Source organism: Podarcis filfolensis (assembly GCF_964270895.1).
Source record: "Podarcis filfolensis genome assembly, chromosome: 8".
Lineage (NCBI taxonomy): Eukaryota > Metazoa > Chordata > Lepidosauria > Squamata > Lacertidae > Podarcis > Podarcis filfolensis.
In genome coordinates this window covers 81,477,315-81,503,934 of record NC_139611.1, presented here as the reverse complement: position 1 = coordinate 81,503,934, position 26,620 = coordinate 81,477,315, and the positions used below count along the sequence as shown (strand labels likewise).

Genomic DNA, 26,620 nt, shown 5'->3' with positions numbered 1-26,620 from the left:
AGAGAGAGGCAGTTGCCTCAGCCACAAGGGGAAGGAGGAAAGAGAAGCGGAGGAGCCAGGCAGAATAAAAGAAAATAAAAGTTCTCCGGCTTTTGCCACAGTAGCTGTCCAGTTGCCTTGCTCCCCAGCGAAGGAGTTATATATACAGCAGTGCACACCCACCTCCTTCACTTCCTGGGTGGAGCTGTCGCTGGGGAGAGGCAAAAAGACGGCTTTAAAAACCTCCAAGCCCTGCAGCCAGCAAGTCCCAACAGGAGTGGTGAAATTACAGCCTTTCCAGGCAAGGAAGACAGAAAGGCCAGCTGGCTCCAGGGAGAGCGGCGGCAGCAGCGATCTTGACGGAGGAGCGCAATCGCCTTGGGATGCCCCAGTCGTGACACCGGATTTGGCCCGCGTCTTTTGCAGCCAGCCACATCCCGGACAGATCCAAGCACTTCTTGGCAACCTCTGAGAGGCTCACCCTGCCAAGAACACGATCCCTCGAACCGAAAACCGGTGAGAGACAGAGCCTCGACCTCCCTGGTGATGGGCGTTCGGGCTGCCACGGCCGGGCGCCAAGGCTGAACGTGGGCACCCTCCAAATCGCCAGGCACATGGGCTGCATCAAAGCTCTGCCAAGCTTAAGGTGAGTCTCCTCCGCTTTTGAAAACCGGCAGCCCAGACTTTGGAGACGGTTCACAGATCTGAAACCGGTTCGAATCTGAAACCGTCGCTTTCTACTTGAGGGACTCGACGGTGAGTGGGGCCTCTGTAGGAAACAGCCTACTTTGTCAGATGCAGGGAAAGAACTGAGAAAACAGCAAGAAACTAGGGCGGCTCTTCTTCTTCCCCCCTTCGTCTTGCTTTCCCCACCGCTCCTTTTTGGCACCGAGAGCAGAAGCGACAAGGGGGTGGAGAAATCATGAAGATGTTGGTTTTGAGAGCCTGGGGCTGGCAAAGTCTTTCTCGGTGTTCGCGGGCCGCCGGCTGGCTCTTCCTCCTGCTCCTGGCGCTGGAACACCTCTGCACGGCTCTCGCCTTGTCCACTTGCAAAACTCTGGACATGGATATGATGAAGCGCAAGCGGATCGAGGCCATTCGGGGCCAGATCCTCAGCAAGCTCAAGCTGACCAGCCCGCCGGAGGTGGAAGACCCCGACTCGCGGGTGCTGCCCGAAGACATTGTGGCTCTGTACAACAGCACCCTGGAAGTCATCCGGGAAATGACGGCGGAAGACCCCAAGGAGACCCCCCAGGAAGAGTACTACGCCAAGGAGGTGCACAGGTTCAACATGCTTCCCCCGAACCATGGTGAGACCACGGCAGAGAAAGGGGGTGTTTGTATCTCGGAGGGCAGGCCATGAGGTCTACTGGTTAGAGCAGGACGAGGAACCAGGGCTAGGTTGGTGTCCAATGCTCCTATTCCTTTAGGAACAGGGTGACATCCAGAAATTCAGTGGGGGGAGATTTCCCCCACTTAAAGGGAAAGTCCTCACCCCTTTGATTTCTCAGCTGTTAGGCAGAGGCGCAGGGCCAATTTAGGAAGCTGGCAACCGACTCAAAGGTTAGGCTGGTGTAAGGTGAAATCTGCTGGCAAACTTGGGGCACCTGCTAGGTATTTCATTGCCTGAGACTTCGAAAATAGCGGTGGGGGGGGTCGCTGAGCACCTTGCAAGCTGCTATAAAGGGCTGAGAGGCACCGATGGATGGCCTTGGGCAAGTTGCCTTCCACTGCTGTTTCCCAGGCCTCCTAATATTTATTTATAATAAAAAGGTTAATTTAAAGAACAAGAGAGAGAGAAGGAAATGTTTGTTACTTTGCACTTAGGTTTAGCGATGCAATGGATCAGGATTCGCACCCAGAGTTTAAGCAAGACCTTTTTTTTATTGGAAAAAAAAGCATTCCGTGTGTAAAATGGCAATAAATATCGCCAGAGAATATGAGAGGAAGAAGGGGTTTGGGAAGAGGGGTGAGAGGTTAGCACGTTCCTAAGATGTCGATACAAACTGGAAAAGGATAAGCAGCGCCTCTTATGGGATAATTTTACCCTTGACCCTAAAACCAGCTTATTTAATTCTTCAGGACTTACCACCAATGCCTTGTGGCAAAGGGGTTTCCCCTAAGGTGGCCACCTTTTTATTCCGGCCCTGCTCCTGTGCAGCATCCCGGCAGGCGGAAATTCAAAAGGTGAAGCTTTTCCTGAAAAACGGTGGGAAGAGTTTTACCTCTTAAATGTTCTGCAGGCCAGGCTCTTAAAGGCATGGAGCTGGGGTGCAAACCTAATGTATCAAAGGGTGCAAGGAAATTGCACAAAGGAAATAAAACCAAGAGCAGAGAAGCTGTTACTAGTTCTGGACATGGCAGGAGATGCTCACCCAGTTGCCTGGTCCCAGGGAGGCAGCGGCAGCAGCAGCTGGAATTTGGCGTGAGTTGATCTGATCATTGCAACCGCCACATGCCAAGGTATCCACGATGAGGGCCGGCCCTTGATACAGGGATGGCATTTAAAAATATATATATTATTATTATTTCAGGAAACGGGGGCAGGCGGAACTTGGTCAGTCAGTCTGGGGCAGTGGGACCAGGCAGGATCCAGAATTTGCTGCCTTTTGAGCTGACAGTACTGGCTGCCAGCCAGAGTGCAGTTTCATCAGGGACAGCAATGCATTCTGGCAGAAGAGGGGGACCCAATTCAGTGGGGAAAAGGCAGAGAAGGCCCCCCCACTGGACCCCAGGACCTTTAACTGAGACCCGGAACTACAGCTCCTACAGTCTTCAACCAGACAACACTGGGGTTGGACAGACCCACTCTATAAACTATAAACTTATTCTTAAACAGCCTAGGTTTACATCCACGCTTTTAATTCCAGAAATTTGGGGTGGAGGGGGGGGGGGAAACAGGAAAGCTGCCAGCATTTGGTCACACGAGAAGTGGACTCTGTACATACTCGGAAGTTATAAATAACCATTCTCCCAGATGGGAACTTTGGTGTTAAAAAAAAGAGGACTCAATTAGGGTTTTTTAGGAGCAGGTTTAAGGCAGGTGAGTAGTGTCGTGATTAGAACCGGTATGGTCTTAATGCGGATTAAGGTTGTATCGTTTCTGCCTCTTAGCTGCTGTTGTTGGCTCCTGAGAAAGAGAGAGAGAAAGAAAGAGAGAGAAAGCCATTGCCTCTAGTTTCCACTTCCTTTCTCTTTGCACGAGGATCCGGGCTGTCATGTTATAGCCGTGTCGGCAGGCGCTCTGTGAAGCCAGGCACCCGTGAGAAGTCCTCTGAGGATGGGAGGAAATTGTATGTGTGTGTGCAAACATCAGCTTTCCCCCCAGGGCGGGTGGGGATGGAGTTGGCGGGGAGGGGGCAGTGAAAAAGGAGTCTGGTCGATCGGATCTTGCGATTTCCGGCAAAAACGGCCCAGCAACCCCAACCCCCCCCCCCCGGTTTCAGAGCCGCCTTCGCCACTTCTCCCTGAAGGCCCCTTGCTGGTCAACGTGTTGCAATGCTACCCCACAGCTGCGGGCAGGTCAAAGTTTGCAAATTCCGTTTCGAAAATTCAAGCAGGGGTGCCTTGCTTTCACCTCGGGATTGGCTGCTACTCCCCCCCCCCCCCGCTTCTGGGACTTCAACAGACTCCAGACACACACAAACATACAGCAGGAAGGAGTTTTCTCGCATCACTGCCTCCACGCCAGAAAAGGTTTCGCCTGGTCAGCTCACAGAATCGTAGAATCTTAAGAGTTGGAAGGGACCCAAGGGTCATCTAGTCTGACCCCCCGGCAATGCAGGAATCTCAGCTAAAGCATCCATGACAGATGGCCACCCAACCTCTGTTTAAAAATGTCTCCAAGGAAGGAGAGTCCACCGCCTCTCGTGGAGTCTGTTCCACTGCCGAACAGCTCTTACTGTCAGAAAGTATTTGTCCGAATGTTTAGTCGGAATTCCTTTCTTGAAGCTTGAAGCCACTGGTTTGAGTCCTACCCTCCAGAGCAGGAGAAAACAAGCATGCTCCATCTTCCATGTGGCAACCCTTAAGATATTTGAAGATGGCTGTCATATCTCCTCTCAGTCTCCTCTTTTCCAGGCTAAACATACCCAGCTCCTTCAACCATTCCTCATAAGGCCTGGTTTCCAGACCTTTGATCATCTTGGTTGCCCTCCTCTGCCCACTTTCCAGCTTGTCAACATCCCTCTTAAAGTGTGGTGCCCAAACTTGGACACAGTACTCCCAAGTGTAATAGTAATAGTAATTTATTATTTGTACCCCGCCCATCTGGCTGGGTTTCCCCAGCCACTCTGGGCGGCTTCCAACAAAGATTAAAAATACATTAAAATGTCAGACATTAGAAACTTCCCTGAACAGGGTTGCCTTCAGATGTCTTCTAAATGTCAGGTAGTTGTTGTTCTCTTTGACATCTGGTGGGAGGGCGTTCCACAGGGCGGGCGCCACTACCGAGAAGGCCCTCTGCCTGGTTCCCTGTAACTTGGCTTCTCGCAGTGAGGGAACCACCAGAAGGCCTTCAGCACTGGACCTCAGCGTCCGGGCAGAATGATGGGGGTGGAGACGCTCCTTCAGGTATACTGGGCTGAGGCGGTTTAGGGCTTTAAAGGTCAGCACCAACACTTTGAATTGTGTTCGGAAACATACTGGGAGCCAATGTAGGTCTTTCAGGACCGGTGTTATATGGTCTCGGTGGCTGCCCCCAGTCACCAGTCTGGCTGCCGCATTCTGGATTAGTTGTAGTTTCCGGGTCACCTTCAAAAGTAGCCCCATGTAGAGCTCATAGCAGTAGGCCAAGCGGGAGATAACTAGAGCATGCACCACTCTGGCAAGACAGTCCACGGGCAGGTAGGGTCTCAGCCTGTGGTCTGACCAAGGCAGAATAGAGTGGTTTATTACTCTTCCTTCTCCAAGGAAGGAGAAACCGCCTTTTGAGGGAGTCCTTTTCACTGTCAAACAGCTCTTAGCACCCTACAGCTGTTGTTAAGGGCGCAGGGGCAGGACCAGCAGGAAAAAGTTGGCAACCTGGGCATTTGCACCCAGGAAGCCCTACCTTTTAGCTATACTGGGCTTTCTGCAACCCTTGCTGGGAAGAGCAGAACTCTTGTTTCTTTCCTCCCCACCTTTTACAGAAGTTTGCTCCTCGTGTGGAAAAAACGAGCCACCTAAATGCACCAACAGATGCCTGGAGCTGGGTGGGGTCTTTTTTTGGGGGGAGACAGGAGACAAAAGATATATGCTTCAAAAGAAAAGAAAAAAATGTAGGGAGGGCTTTTGAACGAGATGCGCAGGCCCAGGAGGGGTGGTGGTGTTGGCAGCAGGTCTGAAGAGGCCCGAATCTGCAAAGATCGGATCTTTCCCTTGGATCAGAGGATCCCGCATCCACCCAGGGAGCAGCCGTCTCAAGCTTGTTTGGGGTGTAATTACGTGCCTGGGAGTGGCTGGCACGCTGCCGAAACGGAACTCGGGCCCGCAGGCAGAGGCGGGAACTTGTACGTTTTGTGTAGTCTCTGGGAGATAAGATGGCAGCCCGGGATAGTGCCAGCACGTGCCGGTCGTTTTTGCCAAGGAGGCGTTTGGGTCCTCCTTGCCTTGCCTACGCAAAATCCCCTTTCCTCGGAACGCGTTAGGCCAGGGTAATTGCTGCCTCGTCCCCGGTGCGCCTACTCAGGTCGGGCTGCTGTTGAAAGCACAAACCAGTCGGAAAAAAGGTTTTAACAAGTTCGTTCCAAAATCCACCGATGCAAATGGTTGCGTTATGTTGCTGGATAAATCCCATCCAGCTTTCTGTCATTTGGGTGGAGCAAAAGCTCTGAGGCATTGAAATTATGGCCTTTCCCCTTTTTTTACTCCTTGTACAGTGGTACCTCGGGTTACATATGCTTCATGTTACAGACGCTTCAAGTTACAGACTCCGCTAACCCAGAAATAGTACCTCGGCTTAAGAACTTTGCTTCAGGATGAGAACAGAAATCGTTCAGCAGTGGCGCAGCAGGTGGCCCCATTAGCTAAAGTGGTGCATCAGGTTAAGAACAGTTTCAGGTTAAGAACAGACCTCCAGAACGAATTAAGTTCTTAACCCGAGGTACCACTGTATCTTAACCAGAAGTATAGTGCCCCTGTACATGGAGGTTCATGCCTACCCGCTTATCGTCTGAGGCCCTAAGAAGACTCTTAAAGGTGCAGGAGCCTTTTCTGGAGTGAGAGTAGAAGCTCCAGTTCATTTCAGCTTTTGCAGTGTTTTAAACCAGGGGTGGGGAAGCTGTGGCCTCCAGACTTTTTGGGAATCCAAAACTCTGGCCAGTCACGGTCAGGGATGATGGGAGTTGTAGTCTGACAATATCTTCAGGGCTGCAGGTTTCCTGCCGCAGCAACAGAGGCTTAGGAGATTATGCATGTTGGAACTCAAGTTCACCCAGTGACTGAATTTGCAATAGATCTGGGACAGGAGAAAGAAAGGTGTTCTTCACACAACACAGTTCCGTTTTTGGAATCCATAAGGTGTGTTGATGGCTGCAGGCTCGGACACTTTTAAAAGGGAATTGGATTTATGGAACATAGGTCTCTCGGGGGCTATGAACCCCGCTAGCTCCGTAGAACCTTCAGTTCAGATGCAGTATATCTCTAAATGCCAGGTGCCAGAGAGGACATTGTCTTGCATGTCCTGCAGTCTTACGAGAAACAGCTGGCTGGCTGCTGATGCAACCGCTGGGTGCAAGACTCCATGGACCTTTGGTCTAATCTGGTGTGGCTAGTCTGAACTTCTTTTGTAGTTGCTGACCAAGGACATATGGCATTTTTTTGGGGGGGAACCCTGCTTTTGGCTGCGGCACCCGCAGGATAGCTGGCATGGGTTGTGAGAACTTGTGGGTTTTCCATCTCAAGACTGAGAGTGGTATACAGTGTCCTTGTTCCATTAGCACGAGGATTTACGCTTGTGCAACTGAACACAGGCACGCCCTCCCAAAACCGGCTTCAGAAGGTGGGGGGAATCCCACGACAGATTTATTGGGGGGGAGGACACGGGGAGGAGGAGAGGGGAGACAGTCCCCACTGTACAAGCAGAAAGCCTTGTGCTAAGGAAACGAGTGACTTAACACTATTTTGGATTCAACCCTCTTTTCACTGGAAATCATAGAATCATAGCGTTGGAAGAGTCTATGCTACAGAGCTGCATAGAAGTCCATTCATTCATTCTTTTATTCACAGAAGCATAGAATGGTAGAGTTGGAAGGGACCTCAGCGGTCATCTAGTCCAACCCCCTGCCATGCAGGGATCTTTTTGCCCAACGTGGGGCCTGAACCCACGACCCTGAGATTAAGAGTCTCGTGCTCCACTGACGGAGCTATCCCAGATGCGTTTTGTCTATTTGATATATTTATTTGAATCTGTTTCTACCCCATCCTTCAGTAGACAGAAAGTGGGAAAGACCCCCCACTGAACTCCTGTTGCATATCACCCATCATACTATGAACATGGTTTAGAAAAGTGGCCAGGAATCTGTTGCCCTGCAGGTCCCATCATTCTTCACTGTCAGATATGCTGGCTGGCACTGATGGGGACTGGAGCTCACCAACAACTAGAAGACTGCAGTATAAAAAAATTCCTTCCAGTAGTGCCTTAGAGACCAACTAAGTTTGTTATTGGTATGAGCTTTTGTGTTCATGCACACTTCTTCGGATGCTGCAGGTTCCCCATCCCAGAATCATCATGCCCTGGATTTTTTTCTGCAGTGCTGAGATCCTGACCCACCTCCCACCTGTGGACACAGGGGCCATTCCATCCTGACCCACCTCCCACCTGTGGACACAGGGGCCATTCCGTGCCCTTCCTCTGCCCATTTGGTTGGCATGTCGTGTGCTCAGAGGACCTCATTTGGTTCAGAGGCTGCCAGCTACCGATTCCCACACTAGGGATTCATTTCTGGTGAATTGCATCCTCCCCTCTGCCCCCTCCCCCCCCCCAAGAGCCTGGTGTGATGATAAAATAGCACGCCTGGAAGTTTCTGCAGAGTATCCGTCCTTCAAACAGCCCCTTGGAACAGGGGGAATTGCTAGTTTCCGACCAGGGCAGTTGGCAAAACAAACAATGGCAGAAGGCTCTGGGGGCGGGTGGGGAGGTAGCAGCGCTGCTTGACTTCCCTGTTTCGACAGAAGTCAAGCCACCCACATTTCCCCAGCGTGACTTAACAGTTGATCCACGTGGAAAGCTTAAGCAGGTGGGCGGATCGGAGCCTGGCTCCCCCGGGGCATTTCCCTACGGGAAGAATGGCGCCCTAAGTAACCAACTTCTGCTTGCGGTCCAGCTTACTCCCTTCTGTGGTCTGCTTCTTTCCTGGTCCTGCCGCTTCCTGGCCTGTGGCAGCGGCCTGACGCTAGAACTGTGCTGAAAATTCAATGCAAACACCCCTTTATTTCCCCCAACCATTCTGCATCAGTTAACGAGGAAAGAAATGGCACTTTAAAATTATCAGAGGGGAGAGAAGGCTCCCAGTGAAACTCTCAGGTGTGTGGTGCAGGGTTCTCGATGCAAGGACTTTTCCTTCTGAGGTGGCACAGAGGGGTTCATGAGTGTCTTTTCATTCTATAAATTGCTGGTCCCATGGTCTGCTGCCTTCCTGGGTGCCCATGCGTCAGTCAAAACCCAGGGGAAGACTTCATGGAGGTCAGGAAGTGCGGGCTGCAGAAAATGCTTGCAGGATAGAAAATTGCACCCACTCTGTCACTTTGCAATGATGAAATAGGCTTGAAATCCTGCACCGACCCCAAATTCTAAATAAGTTATAAAGAAAGTGCCCCGAGAATGAAAATGCCATGAGGAATTTGCTCCCGTGAGATGTTACAGTGGGCATCAACATGGCTGGCTTTAATAGAAGATTAGACAGAAGCAGAAGACCAGCTGCAGGAATTATGCTGGTCTGTGACCGTAATAAAGTAAATTCATTCATTCAGTTGCAGGATAGCACAAGTAGGCCCTGCTTGCAAGATGCTGGAGCAGATGGTTTTTGGCCTGATCCAGAATAGCTCTTATTATGTTCCTATTGCCAGATCCTTCTTCCGGATACAGAAGCACCTGGAGTATCTGGATTTATGGAATGCGAAACCCTTGCCTCCCTGTTTACATGAGAAACCTATACGCAGCCTTTTAGTACTTCGCCTCCAAAGTGGCTTAACAAACATACCTAAGCCAGTGCAAATGAACTGAGTTCAGCAGTACACATTTGGAGTAGAAATGGTTAGGAATGCACTGCAAGAGATCAACAGCAGTAGCCACAGAGCTATAAACCCTACAGGCAGAGATTAAATACGGATAAATCCAAAAGACGACAGAGGAGGCCATTTCTGGTAGCTACCCAGTCTCTATTGATTATCTTGGTGAGTTTGCTGGTTTTTATGGGAGAAGGCTGCCTAGAAATGCCATTCAAGGCTTCATAGTCTTATCCCCATTTTACAGCTGAGGGAAACTGAGGCTGACAGACACCATGAACCACTCACAAGGTCACAAGGACAGTAGATAGAAACCGATCTCATCCTCTTATCTCTGGAGATGTAACACTGGAAAGTCCCAAAATAGCTTGGGAATTTCCTTAGGGTGATAAGCTGGGGCTGTTCAATGGAGACAGCCTTATCTCTGTCTTTGCAGCTGTAAAACATAAATCCTCAATTTACAAGAGACCACAGCCTCCCTCCGCAAGAGTCATGTGGAAACGAAAAGCGTTGACTGCACCAAACTTTGAAGAAGGGAAGTGGAAATCTGACAGTCAGGTTTCTTCTGAATCCTGCTTTTGGAGCAGCGTTGAGACGGGTGTGTGTGTGTGCTGAGGACTTTCCACTGAGGTACCCCAAGTTAGACTCAAAGAGTCTTGGGCCATCTTAAAGGCTATCATACAATGTACTGTGACACGAGGTTTTGTGGACTCAAGCCCACTTCCTCAGATGCGTGAAATGAAATCTTAGCTGGCAGGTACAGAAAAAAGAAAACTTTGAGGAGGTGGGGAGCTAAACGGCAGGGAGATGCAAAAATTATGGTCGACGATAGCCAGGTTTGATTCTTCATTCTTGGAGATGAGTCAAGTTGAGGGTGTGTATATGTCTTTCGAAAGAACTAGGACCAGGTTTTTATTCTTAATAGAATCATCAGCTGCCTCCTTTCTCTTTGCCACCCTAAAACTCTTGGACTTTTCAGGGCACCTTGATTTGCAGAGCATAGCAGGTTGTACTATTTTATCTCCACACCAGTGAAAAGATTTGGCTGTCAATTTCTACAGATTGCTGCTGGTCTGCCACTAAGCTTTTCCACCCCCCTAGGCAGTTGACAACCCAGCAATGATGGCTAGTGATAGAGAATCGCAAGTTCTTCGTTGTATGTTTAATGTTTTGTGATCTGCTATGAGAGCTTATTTGATCAGGAGGTGGGATAGAAACAGAGAAGACTACCTTCATTTCTTCTTGGGCAGCTTAGGCCCCTCCTCCTTTGCCTTTGTTGCTGATAAATTTTAAATAATAACATTTAATTCTTACCCTTTCAAATGGGAAACAGCAAATGAGTAGCAGCATATACACCATACCTTTAAAGCACATTCAAAGCATATACCCCCCCCCCCAAAAATAATCCTGGGAATTATAATTTGCTAAGGGTGCTTGGAATTGGAACTCTGTGCGAAGGTAAACTACAGTTCCCATGATTTTTATTTTTATTTTGCAGGGGGAGGGATGGTCTTTGAATGTGCTTTAAAAAGATGCTGCCTACACAGCCGTACCAGCAGATTTTTAAAAATTAAAGAAAGCACCATCCTAACATGCAGACAGGAATTAAGCAAGTGAAACTTTCCCTCCCTACTTGCATTTCCAGGCCAGGAAAATCTTAACATTTCTGTTTGCTAAATTAACTAAATTTCTGCTTGCCAGCCTGCTGTTAATGAGGCAAGAAAGAGATGCGGGCCGTAGAACCAGGAGAAACCGTGAGACAGGGCGCCTGGGAAAAGTTTCCCCAAAACAAGAATTTCTGCTTGCCATGCAGCTATCAAATGTCTCTCTCCTTCCCCCGACTTTTGCTCTGAACTCCACGTTCACCTAAATGCAAAATGGGCATACCCTGTTCTCCTTTGCCAAGCACTGCATGCTATATATATATATTTTTAAGGGGGTGGAATGATGAAGAAGAAAGGGAGCATTCCCCTTAAACATCACGGTCTTTGTCCTGGAGATGGGAACTTGCAGGGCAGCTGATTTGACCATGTATGTGGGACGAGATGGGATGAGGAGCTGGAGTCAAAGCTTCTTTGATCCTGCGAGGAAGAGAAGCTTAAAAATAGACTCTTCCTGTACCATAAATAGATGCTGTGTCAGTGTCAGATGGCTGCAAATATGGGGCTTCGTTTTGGGGTGTGTCTGTGGCCTGTGGCCGTTCGCTTTCAGAGAGAGAGAGAGAAAGCCTGCAGAGGGCTGGAGCTGAACCAGAGAGCCCTGGGTTCAAATCCCCACTCGGATGGAAACTCGCTGGATGGCCAAAGCATCCTTTTTCTCTCTCTTAACCGACCTTACTAGGAAAGCCGCGGCCAGGTTACGGGAAGAAAGTTAGGAAGCCCCTAAAGAAATTAAAAGCACCACTTTACGTCCTATTGCTTTTAAACTCTGGAATGGAAGTCCCAGTCAATTTAGCGCAGAATTTACTTCTGACTAAACACACAGAGGGACGCGGGTGGCGCTGTGGTCTAAATCACAGAGCCTAGGGCTTGCCGATCAGAAGGTCGGTGGTTCGAATCCCTGCGACGGGGTGAGCTCCCATTGCTCGGTCCCTGCTCCTGCCCACCTAGCAGTTCAAAAGCACGTCAAAATGCAAGTAGATAAATAGGTACCGCTCCGGTGGGAAGGTAAATGGCGTTTCCGTGCGCTGCTCCGGTTTGCCAGAAGCGGCTTAGTCATGCTGGCCACACGACCCAGAAGCTGTACGCCGGCTCCCACAGCCAGTAAAGCGAGATGAGCGCCACAACCCCAGAGTCGTCCGCGACTGGACCTAATGGTCAGGGGTCCCTTTACCTTTTTAAACACACAGAGAACCAGATTCCTATGTATAAAGGAACAAGGTCTTGTTGCAGTGTGGCAACCTTGCTTGCCCTCAGTCCCAGGATCTGTGAAATGGGGAGAAGGATAATGTACATAGCAGGCTCAAATTGTTTCTGAAGTTGCTCTTGACGCAGAAATATGCAGTTAGCCATTCCTGAGTCATGGCAAAGCATGGGGAGGCCCATATAGAGACAGGGGTCATAGGGCAGCCTTTGCCACTGCAGATATTTTTGCCTGTAACTCCTAAGGCTTGGGTGAGTGAGAATTGTACAGTGGTACCTCGGGTGGACGCGGGTGGCGCTCTGGGTAAAACCACAGAGCCTAGGACTTGCCGATTGTCAGGTCGGCGGTTCGAATCCCCGCGGCGGGGTGCGCTCCCGTCGTTCGGTCCCAGCGCCTGCCAACCTAGCAGTTCAAAAGCACCCCCGGGTGCAAGTAGATAAATAGGGACCGCTTACTAGCGGGAAGGTAAACGGCGTTTCTATGTGCTGCGCTGGCTCGCCAGATGCAGCTTGTCACGCTGGCCACGTGACCCGGAAGTGTCTTCGGACAGCGCTGGCCCCCGGCCTCTTAAGCGAGATGGGCGCGCAACCTCAGAGTCGGACACGACTGGCCCGTACGGGCAGGGGTACCTTTACCTTTACCTTTACCTCGGGTTAAGTACTTAATTCGTTCCGGAGGTCTGTTCTTAACCTGAAACTGTTCTTAACCTGAAGCACCACTTTAGCTAATGGGGCCTCCTGCTGCTGCTGCGCCACCGGAGCACGATTTCTGTTCTCATCCTGAAGCAAAGTTCTTAACCTGAAGCACTATTTCTGGGTTAGTGGTGTCTGTAACCTGAAGCGTATGTAACCCGAGGTACCACTGTAGGCCAAAACTTATGAAGTTGGCAAAGGCAGGCATGGGATTTAAATAAGAAATGCATTTACAAGCAGGTTTCCAGAGCTCTTGTTTGGCTCTTGTTTCTGTTATTGATGTACGCATTAGGATGTGGCGTCTTCCTCGAGATCTGGAACCAGAAACCTGGGATCCACCCAAGCAGTCCCCTCTGGCGTTTCGGATTGCCCATTGCTATTAATTGACTCCACTCTCACATACTCCCGAAATTTGACCCTCCAGAGGCAACAGAATCCTGCCTGGGAACCCGGGCTGGAGTTTGGCATAGCTGCAAAGAAGCGTGGTAGGGTGTGGAAGATGAGGTTGCCAACTTTTTTATCCAGCCCACGCTCCTGTGCTTTTTAACTTGCCACTTGCTTCGCAGGTGTCGGCAGGTGCTGATGCTTATCTGCAGGAGGCGAAAAAGCTTGTCCCTGCTGATTTCCATGCATCAAGTGATTTCTAAGGGCATAAAGGTAAAGGAAAAGGGGCCCCTGACCATTAGGTCCAGTCGTGACCGACTCTGGGGTTGCGGCGCTCATCTTGTTTTACTGGCCGAGGGATCCGGCTTCTGGGTCATGTGGCCAGCATGACTAAGCTGCTTCTGGAGAACCAGAGCAGCGCACGGAAACGCCGTTTACCTTCCCGCTGGAGCCGTACCTATTTATCTACTTGCACTTTGACGTGCTTTCGAACTGCTAGGTTGGCAGGAGCAGGGACCGAGCAACGGGAGCTCACCCTGTCGCAGGGATTCGAACCGCCGACCTTCTGATCAGCAAGTCCTAGGCTCTGTGGTTTTACCCACAGTGCCACCCGCGTCCCTTATAAGGGCATAGAAGCAGTCTAATCTTGGTTTTTCCCTCTTCCCTAGTCAGTTGGCAACCATGTGATAACTTAGGGTATCTACATGTCATTGGAACAGGCAAGGGCAGAAGGTCCTATAGCCCGAGGGGTGAGGACACTCCAAATGAGAGGCATCAAAAGTCAATGCCAGGCAGCAAAAATAAATAAATTAAAATGCAGTTAGTTTTATAGATCCCAGCTTCCTCTTCCTTTGCCTTACTTGCAGGTAGGTTTCTGTTGAATGTGGGAGCATTTGAAAATGGTTTGCGGAATAGTAGGAAACCTTAGGGAAATAAGACAATTGTGATATGCTATGACTGAAAATGTAGGGGACGCGGGTGGCACTGCGAATCCCCATGACAGGGTGAGTTCCCGCTGCTCGGTCCCTGTTCCTGCCAACCTAGCAGTTCGAAAGCACTTCAAAGTACAAGTAGATAAATAGGTACCGCTCTGGTGGGAAGGTAAACGGTGTTTCTGTGTGCTGCTCTGGTTCGCCAGAAGCGGCTTAGTCATGCTGGCCACATGACCCAGAAGCTGTACGCCGGCTCCCTCGGCCAGTAAAGCGAGATGAGCGCTGCAACCCCAGAGTCGGTCACGACTGGACCTAATGGTCAGGGGTTCCTTTACCTTTACCTTATGATTGAAAATGAAGAGTGTGGTATATCAAATACGTTGTGGATAGTCTCTATAGAAAGACTTCTATAGAAGTCTCTATAGAAATTACGTAAGAAGAAAATAAGTTAATTTTTGGCAAGGTGTATTACAGTTGTACCTCAGGTTGCATACGCTTCAGGTTACATACGCTTCAGGTTACAGACTCCGCTAACCCAGAAATAGTACCTCGGGTTAAATACTTTGCTTCAGCATGAGAACAGCTCTGGCAGCGCAGCAGCAGCAGGAGGCCCCATTAGCTAAAATGGTGCTTCGGGTTGAGAACAGTTTCAGGTTAAGAATGGACCTCCAGAACGAATTAAGTACTTAACCCGAGGTACCACTGTATTCTTTTGATGACTGTTTGTTTGCTTTTTAATCTCAATAAAGCATTAAAAGTAAAATAAAAAGAAAATGGCTTGCGTCAGAGTCCTTAAACCCTAACGCAAGATGAGTGCCTGTATCCTTAAACATTGCACAGACATATAAATTAAACATATAAGCAAAGAAACTTTCTCCCACAGAAATAGGGGTGCAGCAGGATTTGGTGCATGTTTACTCTGAAGTAGTCTGTTCAGTCTACATTTAAAGGTGAACTTACCTAATCCACACTGTCTGAAACAATATCTGCATCGAAATTCAGCCGTCCTTTGAAATTCGCAGTGCTCTGAATTTTGCAATGCAGTTCTCCACCCAAGTACAGTGGTACCTCGGGTTACATACGCTTCAGGTTACATACGCTTCAGGTTACAGTCTCCGCTAACCCAGAAATAGTGCTTCAGGTTAAGAACTTTGCTTCAGGATGAGAACAGAAATTGTGCTCCGGTGGCACAGCAGCAGCAGGAGGCCCCATTAGCTAAAGTGGTGCTTCAGGTTAAGAACAGTTTCAGGTTAAGTACAGACCTCCGGGATGAATTAAGTACTTAACCTGAGGTACCACTGTAACTGGAACAAAAAATGCATATAATGAGGTGGAGTTTGCATATCAAATGCCTACGTTGGTGAAAATGACAGGAAAAAATAGCAAAAATTGCTTTGCAAAAATGTGTGCGTTAGGCAAAACTGCACACAAAAGTATGTACGGTATATCCAGAGGAAAATGTTGGTGAATTTTCATGAGGATGTACCGTATTTTTCTTTCTATAAGATGCCCCTGCATATAAGACGGCTCCTATTTTTGGGGACTCCAAATTAAGAAAACATCCCTCAGCACTACCCGTGTATAAGACTAGCCCCAATTTTAAACCTAATTTTTTGGTTAAAAAAACCTAGTCTTATACACGGAAAAATACGGTATATATCTATATGTAGATAGATATCGCAAACCCCTGTGGAAATGTAGAAAACCAGAGATTATAAAACTGAGAAACTGAGAGGAACCAAAATGGACATATTTGTGCATCCCTACTCAGGAGTCAATTTTGTTGTCTTCATTGGGGCTTACTCTCTGAGCAAGTGTCTTTATGGTGACCGAATCCAGCAGCCCTGTGACCCTCCAAAGCTCAATTTTGTTTTCCATTCCAATTGTAAGTTCTGTTTTTCATTTCGTTTGTAAATTCCTAACATTCAGCGATTTGCAGCTCAACTCTTGCTGGGATGTTAATCGGGTTGCCGGGGAGTTCAGACGTCGCCTGAAGCTCTTGCAAAGCTTATATTCTCTTGACACCTTCCAAAGGAAGAAATACATACAAACAAACACAAACAACTTAAGACTCCTCTCCTATTCTCTCTGTGCAGAAGGCTACATACCAAAGACACCCTACTCTGTCTTCTTTGGGTTCAACTTATCACACATCCGGAAAACCCTTCATGACTCCAGTCTGCTGTACCGTGCTGAACTGAGAATGCGCATCTCTGGAACAGTTCAGGATCAGCGATTGGAGCTCTACCAGGTACGATGGGAAAATGCTATCGGAGTTCAAAGATGCCCACAAGTTGTACCCTCTCACCTGGAAACTGTTCAGACGGTTTGGAGATGCTTATGGTTATTCGTGGGTGGAAAGAGGAAATTTCTTGGCATATGCTCAGAGGCATTATTTTATTTGCACCCAGGGACAACAGCTGATTTCAAAGACAGGCCCCTGGATCATTGCTAACGATCATTCATTCGTATTAAACCCCAAACAAGAGCAGGGACAATATTGCTTGCATTCTATCCCTGAGAATGAGGGGGGCGGGGTGGGAAGAAATTGAAACTTCTGATTTTGAAATCAAAACGAAGGCACATTTATGCAAATTATGTTCATTTGCCAAAAAAGAGAGAGAGAAAGTATGTATTTGTTTGCCTGCATTAGTCTGGAGTATTTCAGCTGCAGAAATCAAAATATTGTGGGGAAGAGGTGTCTGTAGCGAGGGAACTGGAATCTAGGAATGTTTAGGGAAGCTTTTAATGTTTAATAGGTTATTGTATTTTAATATTCTGTTGGAAGCCGCCCAGAGTGGCTGGGGAAACCCAGCCAGCTGGGCGGGGTATAAATAAATTATTATTATTATTATTATTATTATTATTATTATTATTATTATTATTAATCTTTCGGCATATGCTCAGAGGCATTCTCGTATTCACACCCAGGGACGATCCTTGATTTAGACGACAGCTTCTGTGGATTATTTCTAAGGATCATTTATTCATATTAAGTCCCAAACAGGAGCCAGGACAGGATTGTTTGCCTCCTAATATTGACATAGAATTTGGAGGGACCGAATGCCCACTTCATTGTTCCCTTAGCTCTTCTGCAGATGTTGCCCCTTTTTCCAGTTCTGCCCCGATAACCGGAACCTTGAACTAGAAATTAAGTGTAGCATTTGAATGCGAAGTTCTTCAGCATATCGTTCTGTCGAACGATGAACCACTCTGGGTCTTATGTCGGAGATGGAGAGACTGCTTTGTTTACACTTACCCTTTCCGTCCAGGAGCAGATCCACTCAATCAATAGCACTTGGTACTACATGGATGGGCGTATGATGAAGGTGAAGAACGAGAAGGAGTGGCTTTCGTTTGACGTCACCTCCGTCCTCCGGCAGTGGCTTGGAAGTACAGGTAAGCCAGGAAGTGGCTAAAGGTGTGAGCGGGGCAGGGTCCCAGAGTTGATGGCAGCTGGAAAGAGTAATTCGCTTGGGGGAGAGGAAGAATCGCTGTAGGCAGAACAGGATGTGTGACAAAAGAGGACAATGGTTAACCAGGGGTAAAAAGTGGTTTGTTGGAAGGACTGAGCCTAGCCCGCCGAAATAACCACAGTTAGTTCTCTGCCAAGTTTGTTGTTGACTCGCAAACCATGCCACCTTTAGCACATCCAGACCCAACAGCCTTGCTGAACTATGGTTTGTTTGGACCCTCGATCCCAGACACCTGCAGGGTTACAAAGGCATTGTTGTTGTTTAGTCGTTTAGTCGTGTCCGACTCTTCGTGACCCCATGGACCAGAGCATGCCAGGCACTCCTGTCTTCCACTGCCTCCCGCAGTTTGGTCAAACTCATGCTGGTAGCTTCGAGAACACTGTCCAACCATCTCGTCCTCTGTCGTCCCCTTCTCCTTGTGCCCTCCATCTTTCCCAACATCAGGGTCTTTTCCAGGGAGTCTTCTCTTCTCATGAGGTGGCCAAAGTATTGGAGCCTCAGCTTCAGGATCTGTCCTTCCAGTGAGCACTCAGGGCTGATTTCCTTCAGAATGGATACGTTTGATCTTCTTGCAGTCCATGGGACTCTCAAGAGTCTCCTCCAGCACCATAATTCAAAAGCATCAATTCTTTGGCAATCAGCCTTCTTTATGGTCCAGCTCTCATTTCCATACATCACTACTGGGAAAACCATAGCTTTAACTATACGGACCTTTGTTGGCAAGGCGATGTCTCTGCTTTTAAGAGCAACTGAAAAAGAAGCCAAGTGTTGTAGGGCTACAAGTCCCATCATCCATGACCACTGACAATGCTAGTGTGGCTGATGGGAGTCGTAGTCTAATGACATCTGGAAGGCCCCACATTGGCTATCCCTGGCATAGCACATGTCTGGCAGTAGCAGCCAGCTTTCACACAAACAAGCCTGTTTAGATGACATGTGATTTGTTGAACAAACCACGGTTAAAGGAAACTGTGGGTTGAACATTATGTGCAAGCCCATCCATTGACAGACATCTCTTCTTCCAGATTCAGGTAGGTAGCCGTGTTGGTCTGACGAAGTCGAAATAAATTAAAAAACTGTGCAGTAGCACCTTAGAGACCACCTAAGATTGTTCTGGGGATAAGTTTTCGTGTGCAGTGTGCATGCACACGAAAGCTTATACCCAGAACAAACTTAGTTGCCTCGAAGTCCTAGCCGCTCCTGCAAGGCAGTGCCAAGATGCTTATTTCTCCGGGGACTAGAATCGTGGGGCAACCTCTCCCTGCTTTGCCTTTGTGCTGGAGGTGAGAGGGGGAGAAAAGGGGGTGGAAAGAAAAAAAAACAATGCCGCAATCCGCTGAGTCGGCACACCACGCCCTGGGCACGCTGCCACCGTGTTTTGGAAGGAGCCAGATCAAAAGTGCACATGCGTCAGGCACACTTGCCCTGCGCCACTCCTCGGCTGCATTCTTTGCACAGGTTGCTACTGAAAGGAGAGGAGAGGAAGGCAGGGATTGCGACGTTGCAAGCACTAAATTTCTTGCGTCCGGGTGGCCGTCTGCCTGCAACTCACCCTCTCTGATCTCAAACCCCTTTTTGCCTTGAAGAGGGGATGATAGTCGTCAGCTGCAGGAATGGGTAGAGAAATATTGGGGGTGCGGTGATTTAGAGGAGAGGTGGGGGTCATATTGAAGAAAGGGCCACCCTCACTGCCCAGCTTCCGTGTTGGGCTGGGCTGCCCACAGATCAAAGACAGGCTCAGATCTTGCCATGCTTCAAGCGCCATTCTCTATATTTCTTAAAGATACCACACGGAAGTTTTATGTGAGTGCCTTTATGTTTGGGGAGGATGAGCTCGCATTTAAGGCAAACCTACCACCCCGAGTTCTTGGGATGAAGGGCAGAATACAAATAAATAATAATAAAATACTCGTGCTTTCAGAAACAACATGCAGACCAAAACACAGCCGCCGTCGTTTTAAATTTTGCACTCCTCCAGATTTCGCAGGGCAGTTTCCCCAGCCACATAACAATCGCAGAAATAGATAGATGTGCTAAGGTGACGTAGTGCATGGGTACATTGCTGAAAACAGCTTGGGAAAAAAGTGTGTCGTATTAGGTGGAAATCGTTCGGCAGAAATAAGCACGTTGGACAAAATTGCACATGGAATTGTGTGTATTGGGAGAATTTTGTATTAAAATGCTAATGTAGTCTCATTAGGACTTTAAAAAAAACTGATTTGGAAATCTGGAGAACTGAATTTCAGATTGTATTCCTGTCACAGATGTTAATGTTCCTATCTACGTGTTTGCAACTTTTTTTTTTAAAGGCCACCTCCTTAATCAGACACCCAAAACTTTGTATAAAGATTGGGGGTCAGGGAGGAGCAACCAACAGACATTGTCTGCAGCCAACTTCCGCTTCTGAATTGTTCTCCCATATACACATGGGCTGGGCTCCGGAGAAGAAAGGCGCACTTGGATTTAATGCAGCAAATGCCTGTCTTCACCTTTGGGCCCCTGTTGCATGTGCCTCCAGGGTTGCGGGTTCAAATCCTTACCTGCTCCTGCTGGGGGCTATGAGCACGGCACCCAAAAATCCACATTGTTTGTATTTCAGAGCCTCTGGGAAGATTTCGCCTCAGCTCCCACTGTACCTGTGAAAGCGGGGTGGAGGAACTGAAAGTGGAAGTTGAAGGTAAGAGCTAAGGAATGGGATCAGTGTCCTGGTTTTCCAGCGACGGCTCTCCATCCCTGTTTCGATCCCGGAACGTCCCTATTTCCCCTGCCAGCGCTGTCAGTGAAAAATGGGGACAAAAAAATGGAGAGGTTGAGGAGGGTCAGTTGTGGGGGGAAGTGAGAATTGTGGAATGGCAGAGTTGGAAGGGACCCCAAGGGTCATCCAGACCAACCCCCTGAAATGCAAGGAAGTAGGAAATGTCCCTATGTTGTAGGGTTTACATCTAATGCCTGTAGTGCCAGCTTTATTTATTGATTTAAATTCATGGCCCGTCCTTCCCCTTGAAAGTGATCCATGGCTCCTAGCCCTGATGGCTATAAATTGCCTCCACGGTTTGAGGCAGCAGTGTTTCTGAATACCAGTCATTGTGAATCGCAGAAGGGGAGAGATCTCTTGCGCTCGGATCCTGCGGGCATCCGTCCGGCCACTGTGAGAACAGGAGGCTTCTGGCCGAGGTGGGAAACTGGCCAGATCTTGCAGGCTTTTCTCATGCTCTCAGGCCCCGCCAAAGGCTCTCTTCGGTCCCTGTCTGGCATCTGCCTCGTCACTTGCCTGTCAACAACTGGTAAGCGCAGGCTCGGCGGATTCCGCCTTCAGGACGAGACTTGCCTCCTTCTGGGAATCGGGCCTAGAGAACTTCCTCATCCTCCTGACACACATATCTGCCATACCTTCTGCCCAGGGTGGGGTTGTGCGGGGGGGGGGCGCCGTGCCAGTTCTGGCAACACTTTTGTCACATGATTCAGCTCGATGGGAACCTCCTCTAGGGGGCAGCGTGAAGCATGAGCACCCGCAACACACACACACCCCTTGCACACGCAGACTAGCACACACCCACTGCGTTTCGTCAGGTAAAAATAGGCTGCCGTGCTGACAGCAAACAGCTTCACCATCGGATCGCAGAAAGGGTGGTTCTGTCGTGCTTCTGGCGGCTGGCACGCTCCAGAATTTCAGAACACTTCCCTCCCTCAGTGCACTTTTCCCTGCAGCACTGTTGTTTCACACCTGCGCACCTGACTCACTTTACTTGCAGCAAACATAAGAGTTGGCCTTTCCCCCTCTCTCAGGGTGCCTCATATCCCTGCCGTGCCCATGTTTTTTGGGCTGTGGGTACGCATCTGGCTGTAGGGAGGCAAGCACAGGGGTAACTCTGGAGCAGGGGTCGGCAGCATGCGGCCCATGGACCAGAAGACCGTTTTACCGCCCCACGAGCTGCCCCTGAACTGAGCTGCCTGCTCAGCGAGTCCCCCCCCCGTGCTGCGCTAAACCGGTGGAGCACAGCACAGGGACTCACCAAATTATGCTGGAAATCGAGTCTGCGCATTCGCAGGTACCAGAAATCTGCGCAGGCACGATTTTCAGTGTCTGCGCATGCGCAGACGCGATTTCTGATGTCGCGCTCTGCCGGTCCAGCCCACAGACGATCTCTGCGGGAGTGATCCAGCCCATGGCCAGTAAGCCTTGCCGACCCCAGATCTGGAGGGTAGACTCGGACCAATGGCTTCATGTCACAAGAAGGGAGATTCCAACTAAACATCAGGAAAGAACTATCTGACCGTAAGAGCTGTTTGGCAGGGGAACAGACTCCCTCGGGAGGTTGTGGACTCTCCTTAGAGGTTGGATGGCCATCTGTCATGGATGCTTTAGCTGAGATTCCTTCATTGCAGGGGGTTGGGCTAGATGACCCCGGGGTCCCTTCCAACTCTATGATTCTATGGCTCACACAGGGGTGCGGTGGGCAGCCTCTTTGGCAAATGGCTGCTTTTTGGCTCCCAGGAGCCTCCAGCGCAGTTTAGGAACGACTGCCTTCCCACTTGTGGGCCGATGGGATAGGCAAACTTCCTGCTCCTCAGCACTCAGCATTTAATTCCCATCACCTACCCTAGCATCTGCAGCAGAGTAGGAAGGAACGGAGAAGTCAGGACCCCCTGAAGGTCCTCGGATGCCCTCTTCCTCCACAATCACACCCATAACCCCACACATTCCTGATCCCGGTGGGCACCACATAAGGATGCTGGCAGAAAGAAACAAGCCAAGTCAGTAGGGCAGCACAGCCTTCGCCCACCTGCAGCTGCTCTCCTGATTTTAGTACCCCCATATATACCTAATTCGAAATATAAACAACAATAAAGCACAAAGTAAAATTTCATTCTCCGAGATGAAACAAGTAACCTACAGTAAGATGGAAAACAATGTTTATTTTTGTGGATTTCCACTTCCTTTACATTTGAATTTTTCCTCTCTCTGACTTTTTCTAATGGCACAGTCAGATCCTCAAAGCTAATCTTACGCAACACGTCTGCATCTATACTTAGTAGAGAGAAGGTACCCAGCTTGCCTTGTTGCATAGTCGCCCTGTTGGGATTTCTAATTGACTTCCGTTGAGAAACCCAGCTCTCGGTTGAGCAGCTTGTGGCCATTAACGTGGGGAAAAAATCTGGCCATGGGAAATTTCTGCGATGCCCTGAGCACATGCTTATTTTGCTTAACGGTTCATTGAGAGCTCTGCCCCCACCCAGACAAGGAAGAGGAACGATCAGGAGACCAAGATCGCTTCCCAAAAGGAGGGTTAGGGGATGGGAACAGCGTCAGTGAGGACTTGGGCCTAGGAAGAGTCTGGGGTGGTAAATGGCATTCCAGTCAGTGCTGCTGGACGGTATTTTCCCTGCCTGCCCAGTTCCCGTTCCCCAGCCCACGCCGCCGGAAGCTGGTACTCGGGGAAACATTTGATCGATCTGATTTATAAAGCGCCTTCACCCTTATTATTATTTTATTCATGCGCTTCTAAAGGGTGGCGCTGTGGGTTAAACCACAGAGCCTAGGACTTGCCGATCAGAAGGTCGGCGGTTCGAATCCCCGCGACGGGGTGAGCTCCCATTGCTCGGTCCCTGCTCCTGCCCACCTAGCAGTTCGAAAGCACGTCAAAGTGCAAGTAGATAAATAGGTCCGGCGGGAAGGTAAACGGCGTTTCTGTGCGCTGCTCTGGTTCGCCAGAAGCGGCTTAGTCATGCTGGCCACATGACCCAGAAGCTGTACGCCGGCTCCCTCGGCCAATAAAGCGAGATGAGCGCCGCAACCCCAGAGTCGGCCACGACTGGATGTAATGGTCAGGGGTCCTTTACTAAAGGTGCCACCGCAAAGTGTTTCACGTATGGCAGCATCCAGATGGTTTTGAAAACAAAATAAAGCTCGTGCGACACGTCTAACGAATTCTTGTCTGTTTCCAGGCACCAAATTAAGGAGGGGTGATCAGCAAGGGATCAGCCAGGCGAAACAGCAGCCCCCCTATCTTCTGGTGATGGCGATGCCCCCCGAGCGGGCAGACCACCTGCAAAACCGCCGGCAAAAGCGAGCGGCAGGCATGGACTATTGCAGCCAGTGAGTGGCTTCTGGGTTTTTTTGTGTGGGACTCTTTCGCTGTTGAGAGCCTCTTGGGCTATAAAGTGGGGTGACAGCTCAGCTGGTAAAGCATGAGATTCTTAATCTGATGTTCATGGGTTCAAGCCCCACGTGAAGCAAAAAGATTCCTGCATTGAAGGGGGTTGGACTAGATGGCCGCTGAGTTCCCTTCCAGTTCTACAGTTCTGTTCTTCTGTGAATGAATGAATGAATGAATGAATGCACTTCTATGCAGCTCTTTAGCCAAAAAGACTTCTTACAAAAATCAGCGTTAAGACAGTCCCCTAAGGCTTACAATCTAAAAACACATCCTCCTCATCATTGTTTATTAAATTTATATGCCACCCTTCATCCTAAGTTTACAGGGTGGTTTAAAATATTAACAAAACAAAAATGAATACCAGGATAACAAACAAAAGCAATATTTATTAAATTTAAAGACCACCCTTCATCCTAAGATCACAGGGTGGTTTACAATATAAAAACACAAACATGAATACCATAATGACAAACCAAAACAACAATGCATCCATAGTTTAAAAGGCCATGGGTAGTTTAATTAGCCTGGGAGAAGAGGAATGTTTTTGCCTGGCACCTAAATATATGTAAGGTGCCAGGTGAGACTACCTGGAGAGAGAATCCCACAAATGGGGCCACCACAGAAAAGGCCCATTCTCGTGTTGCCACACTCCAGATCGCTTGTGGAGGAGGAGGCACACGAAGAAGGGCCATGGAGCAGGATGAATTTCCCACTGCACTCCTGGCTGGGTTTCAGGATCTGTGGTTTTGCGGCAGCTAGACTGGTGACTGGGAGCGGCCGCCGAAACCATATAACACCGGTCCTGAAAGACCTACATTGACTCCCAGTACGTTTCCAAGCACAATTCAAAGTGTTGGTGCTGACCTTTAAAGCCCTAAACTAAGGATACCAGATTTTTTTCAATGAATCCAGGGACACTTTTCAACTTCAGTCGGAATGATAGTGGAAATGATAGGAGACTGATTTATAAATCCAGGGACTGTCCCCTGGAAACAGGGACGTTTGGTAACCTTACTCCTAAACAGCCTTGGCCCAGTATACCCAAAGAAAAGTCTCCACCCCCATCGTTCTGCCCGGACACTTTGGTCCAGCTCCGAGGGCCTTCTGGCGGTTCCCTCCTTGTGAGAAGTGAGGCTACAGGGAACCAAGCAGAGGGCCTTCTTGGTAGTGGCACCCGCCCTGTGGAACACCCTCCCACCAGATGTCAAGGAAATAAACAACTATCTGATTTTTAGAAGACATCTGAAGGCAGCCCTGTTTAGGGAAGTTTTTAATGTTTGATGTTGTATCGTGTTTTTTAATATTCTGTTGGAATATTAGAGTGGCTGGGGAAACCCAGCCAGATGGGTGGGGTATAAATAAATAATAATAATACAGTGGTACCTCGGGTTACATACGCTTCAGGTTACAGACTCCGCTAACCCAGAAATATTACCTCAGGTTAAGAACTTTGCTTCAGGATGAGAACAGAAATTGTGCTCCGGCGGCACGGCAGCAGCGGGAGGCTCCATTAGGTAAAGTGGTGCTTCAGGTTAAGAACAGTTTCAGGTTAAGAACGGACCTCCGGAACGATTTAAGTACTTAACCTGAGGTACCACTATAATTATTATTATTATTATTCTCTCAACTCTTACTGGGTTCTTCCGCTCCAGGTCACCAGAGGAGAAGAACTGTTGCGTGAGGCCCTTGTACATCGACTTCCGCAAGGACTTAAAATGGCGGTGGATCTCCCAACCCAAGGGCTACTATGCCAACTTATGCATGGGTGCCTGCCCCTACCTCTGGAGCGTGGACACTCAGTACAGCCAGGTGAGGACGTAAAAAGCTCCCCAGCCCCCCTCTCCCGAAAAGCCTTCTGACTCTTGCATCTCACCCCACTTCCTCACACACAACCCTCCTTTGGGCTTTGTTTTGAAGCATTCCAAAAACTGCTTTAAAAAAAATCTCAAAAGCAGGAAAAGGAAAGCAACAGAAAACGGTTTCATAGAAACAGATGCAAAGACAGAATTCGGCAATGAACTGTTCTTCTGGGTCAGAGAAAGCCTGGGGGGAAAATATAACTCTCTACAAGGCGTCTGGAAGCAAAACTGGTAGCCAATTCTTTGAGGATGGCAGGTGGGAAGGGCATTCGATAGGCCGGGAGAAACAACAGAAAATGCCACTGTCCTGTGATGTGCTTTGCTGCAATAAAAATGACCGTATTTTTTGCTCTATAAGACTCACTTTTTCCCTCCTAAAAAGTAAGGGGAAATGTGTGTGCGTCTTATGGAGCGAATGCAGGCTGCGCAGCTATCCCAGAAGCCAGAACAGCAAGAGGGATTGCTGCTTTCACTGCGCAGCGATCCCTCTTGCTGTTCTGGCTTCTGAGATTCAGAATAATTTTTTTCTTGCTTTCCTCCTCCAAAAACTAGGTGCGGCTTGTGGTCTGGTGCGTCTTATAGAGTGAAAAATACGGTACTCATGCAGTGCAGTGAAACTTGGCAGCCATTATAAACGTGACCTCTGCTTTCCTGAAAACTTGGCCTCCTGCTCCCTAGGGTGATCAATCCGCCTTGTTACCTTTCCAGAGACGTATTTTCTTATTTTGTTTCGATAGGTCCTGTCTCTGTACACCCAACACAACCCATCTGCCTCAGCCGCCCCCTGCTGCGTCCCATACGAGCTCGAGCCATTGGGGATTGTGTACTACGTCGGCCGCCAAGCCAAGGTGGAGCAGCTTTCCAACATGGTGGTCAAATCCTGTCAATGCAGCTGAGAGAAAAGTACTTGTGGACTTGGGATGTCTCTTCTGGGCGAGTTGGAATTAAAAAATAAATCAATCTGAGCGGGGAAGGAGTCAGGACTGGAGAGGGACACAGACTCCCCTTCCCCTCTAACAAAATCTTTTTCCAAAACAAAAAAACAAAAACAATAAAAACCCTCATTTGGTGAGA

The 26,620-nt window shown here is 48.9% G+C and overlaps 2 protein-coding genes across 4 annotated transcripts in view; both read left to right on the top strand.

Annotated features, from left to right (window-relative positions):
• B9D2 (B9 domain containing 2) overlaps nucleotides 1–480 on the top strand; it is a 33,591-nt gene extending 33,111 nt beyond the window's left edge. For all 3 annotated transcript variants that reach the window (XM_083628056.1, XM_083628055.1, XM_083628057.1), the window contains exon 4: nucleotides 3–480. In XM_083628056.1, the coding sequence (XP_083484182.1) occupies nucleotides 3–451 (449 nt within the window). In that variant the 3' untranslated portion in view covers nucleotides 452–480. The remainder of the gene's footprint in view (nucleotides 1–2) is intronic.
• TGFB1 (transforming growth factor beta 1) lies at nucleotides 175–26,620 on the top strand. Its single transcript, XM_083627632.1, has 7 exons — nucleotides 175–1,289; nucleotides 16,150–16,304; nucleotides 17,326–17,452; nucleotides 20,129–20,206; nucleotides 23,476–23,626; nucleotides 25,340–25,496; nucleotides 26,284–26,620. Exons 1-7 carry the CDS (start codon nucleotides 902–904, stop codon nucleotides 26,440–26,442), a joined length of 1,215 nt encoding a protein of 404 aa, XP_083483758.1. The 5' UTR covers nucleotides 175–901; the 3' UTR covers nucleotides 26,443–26,620.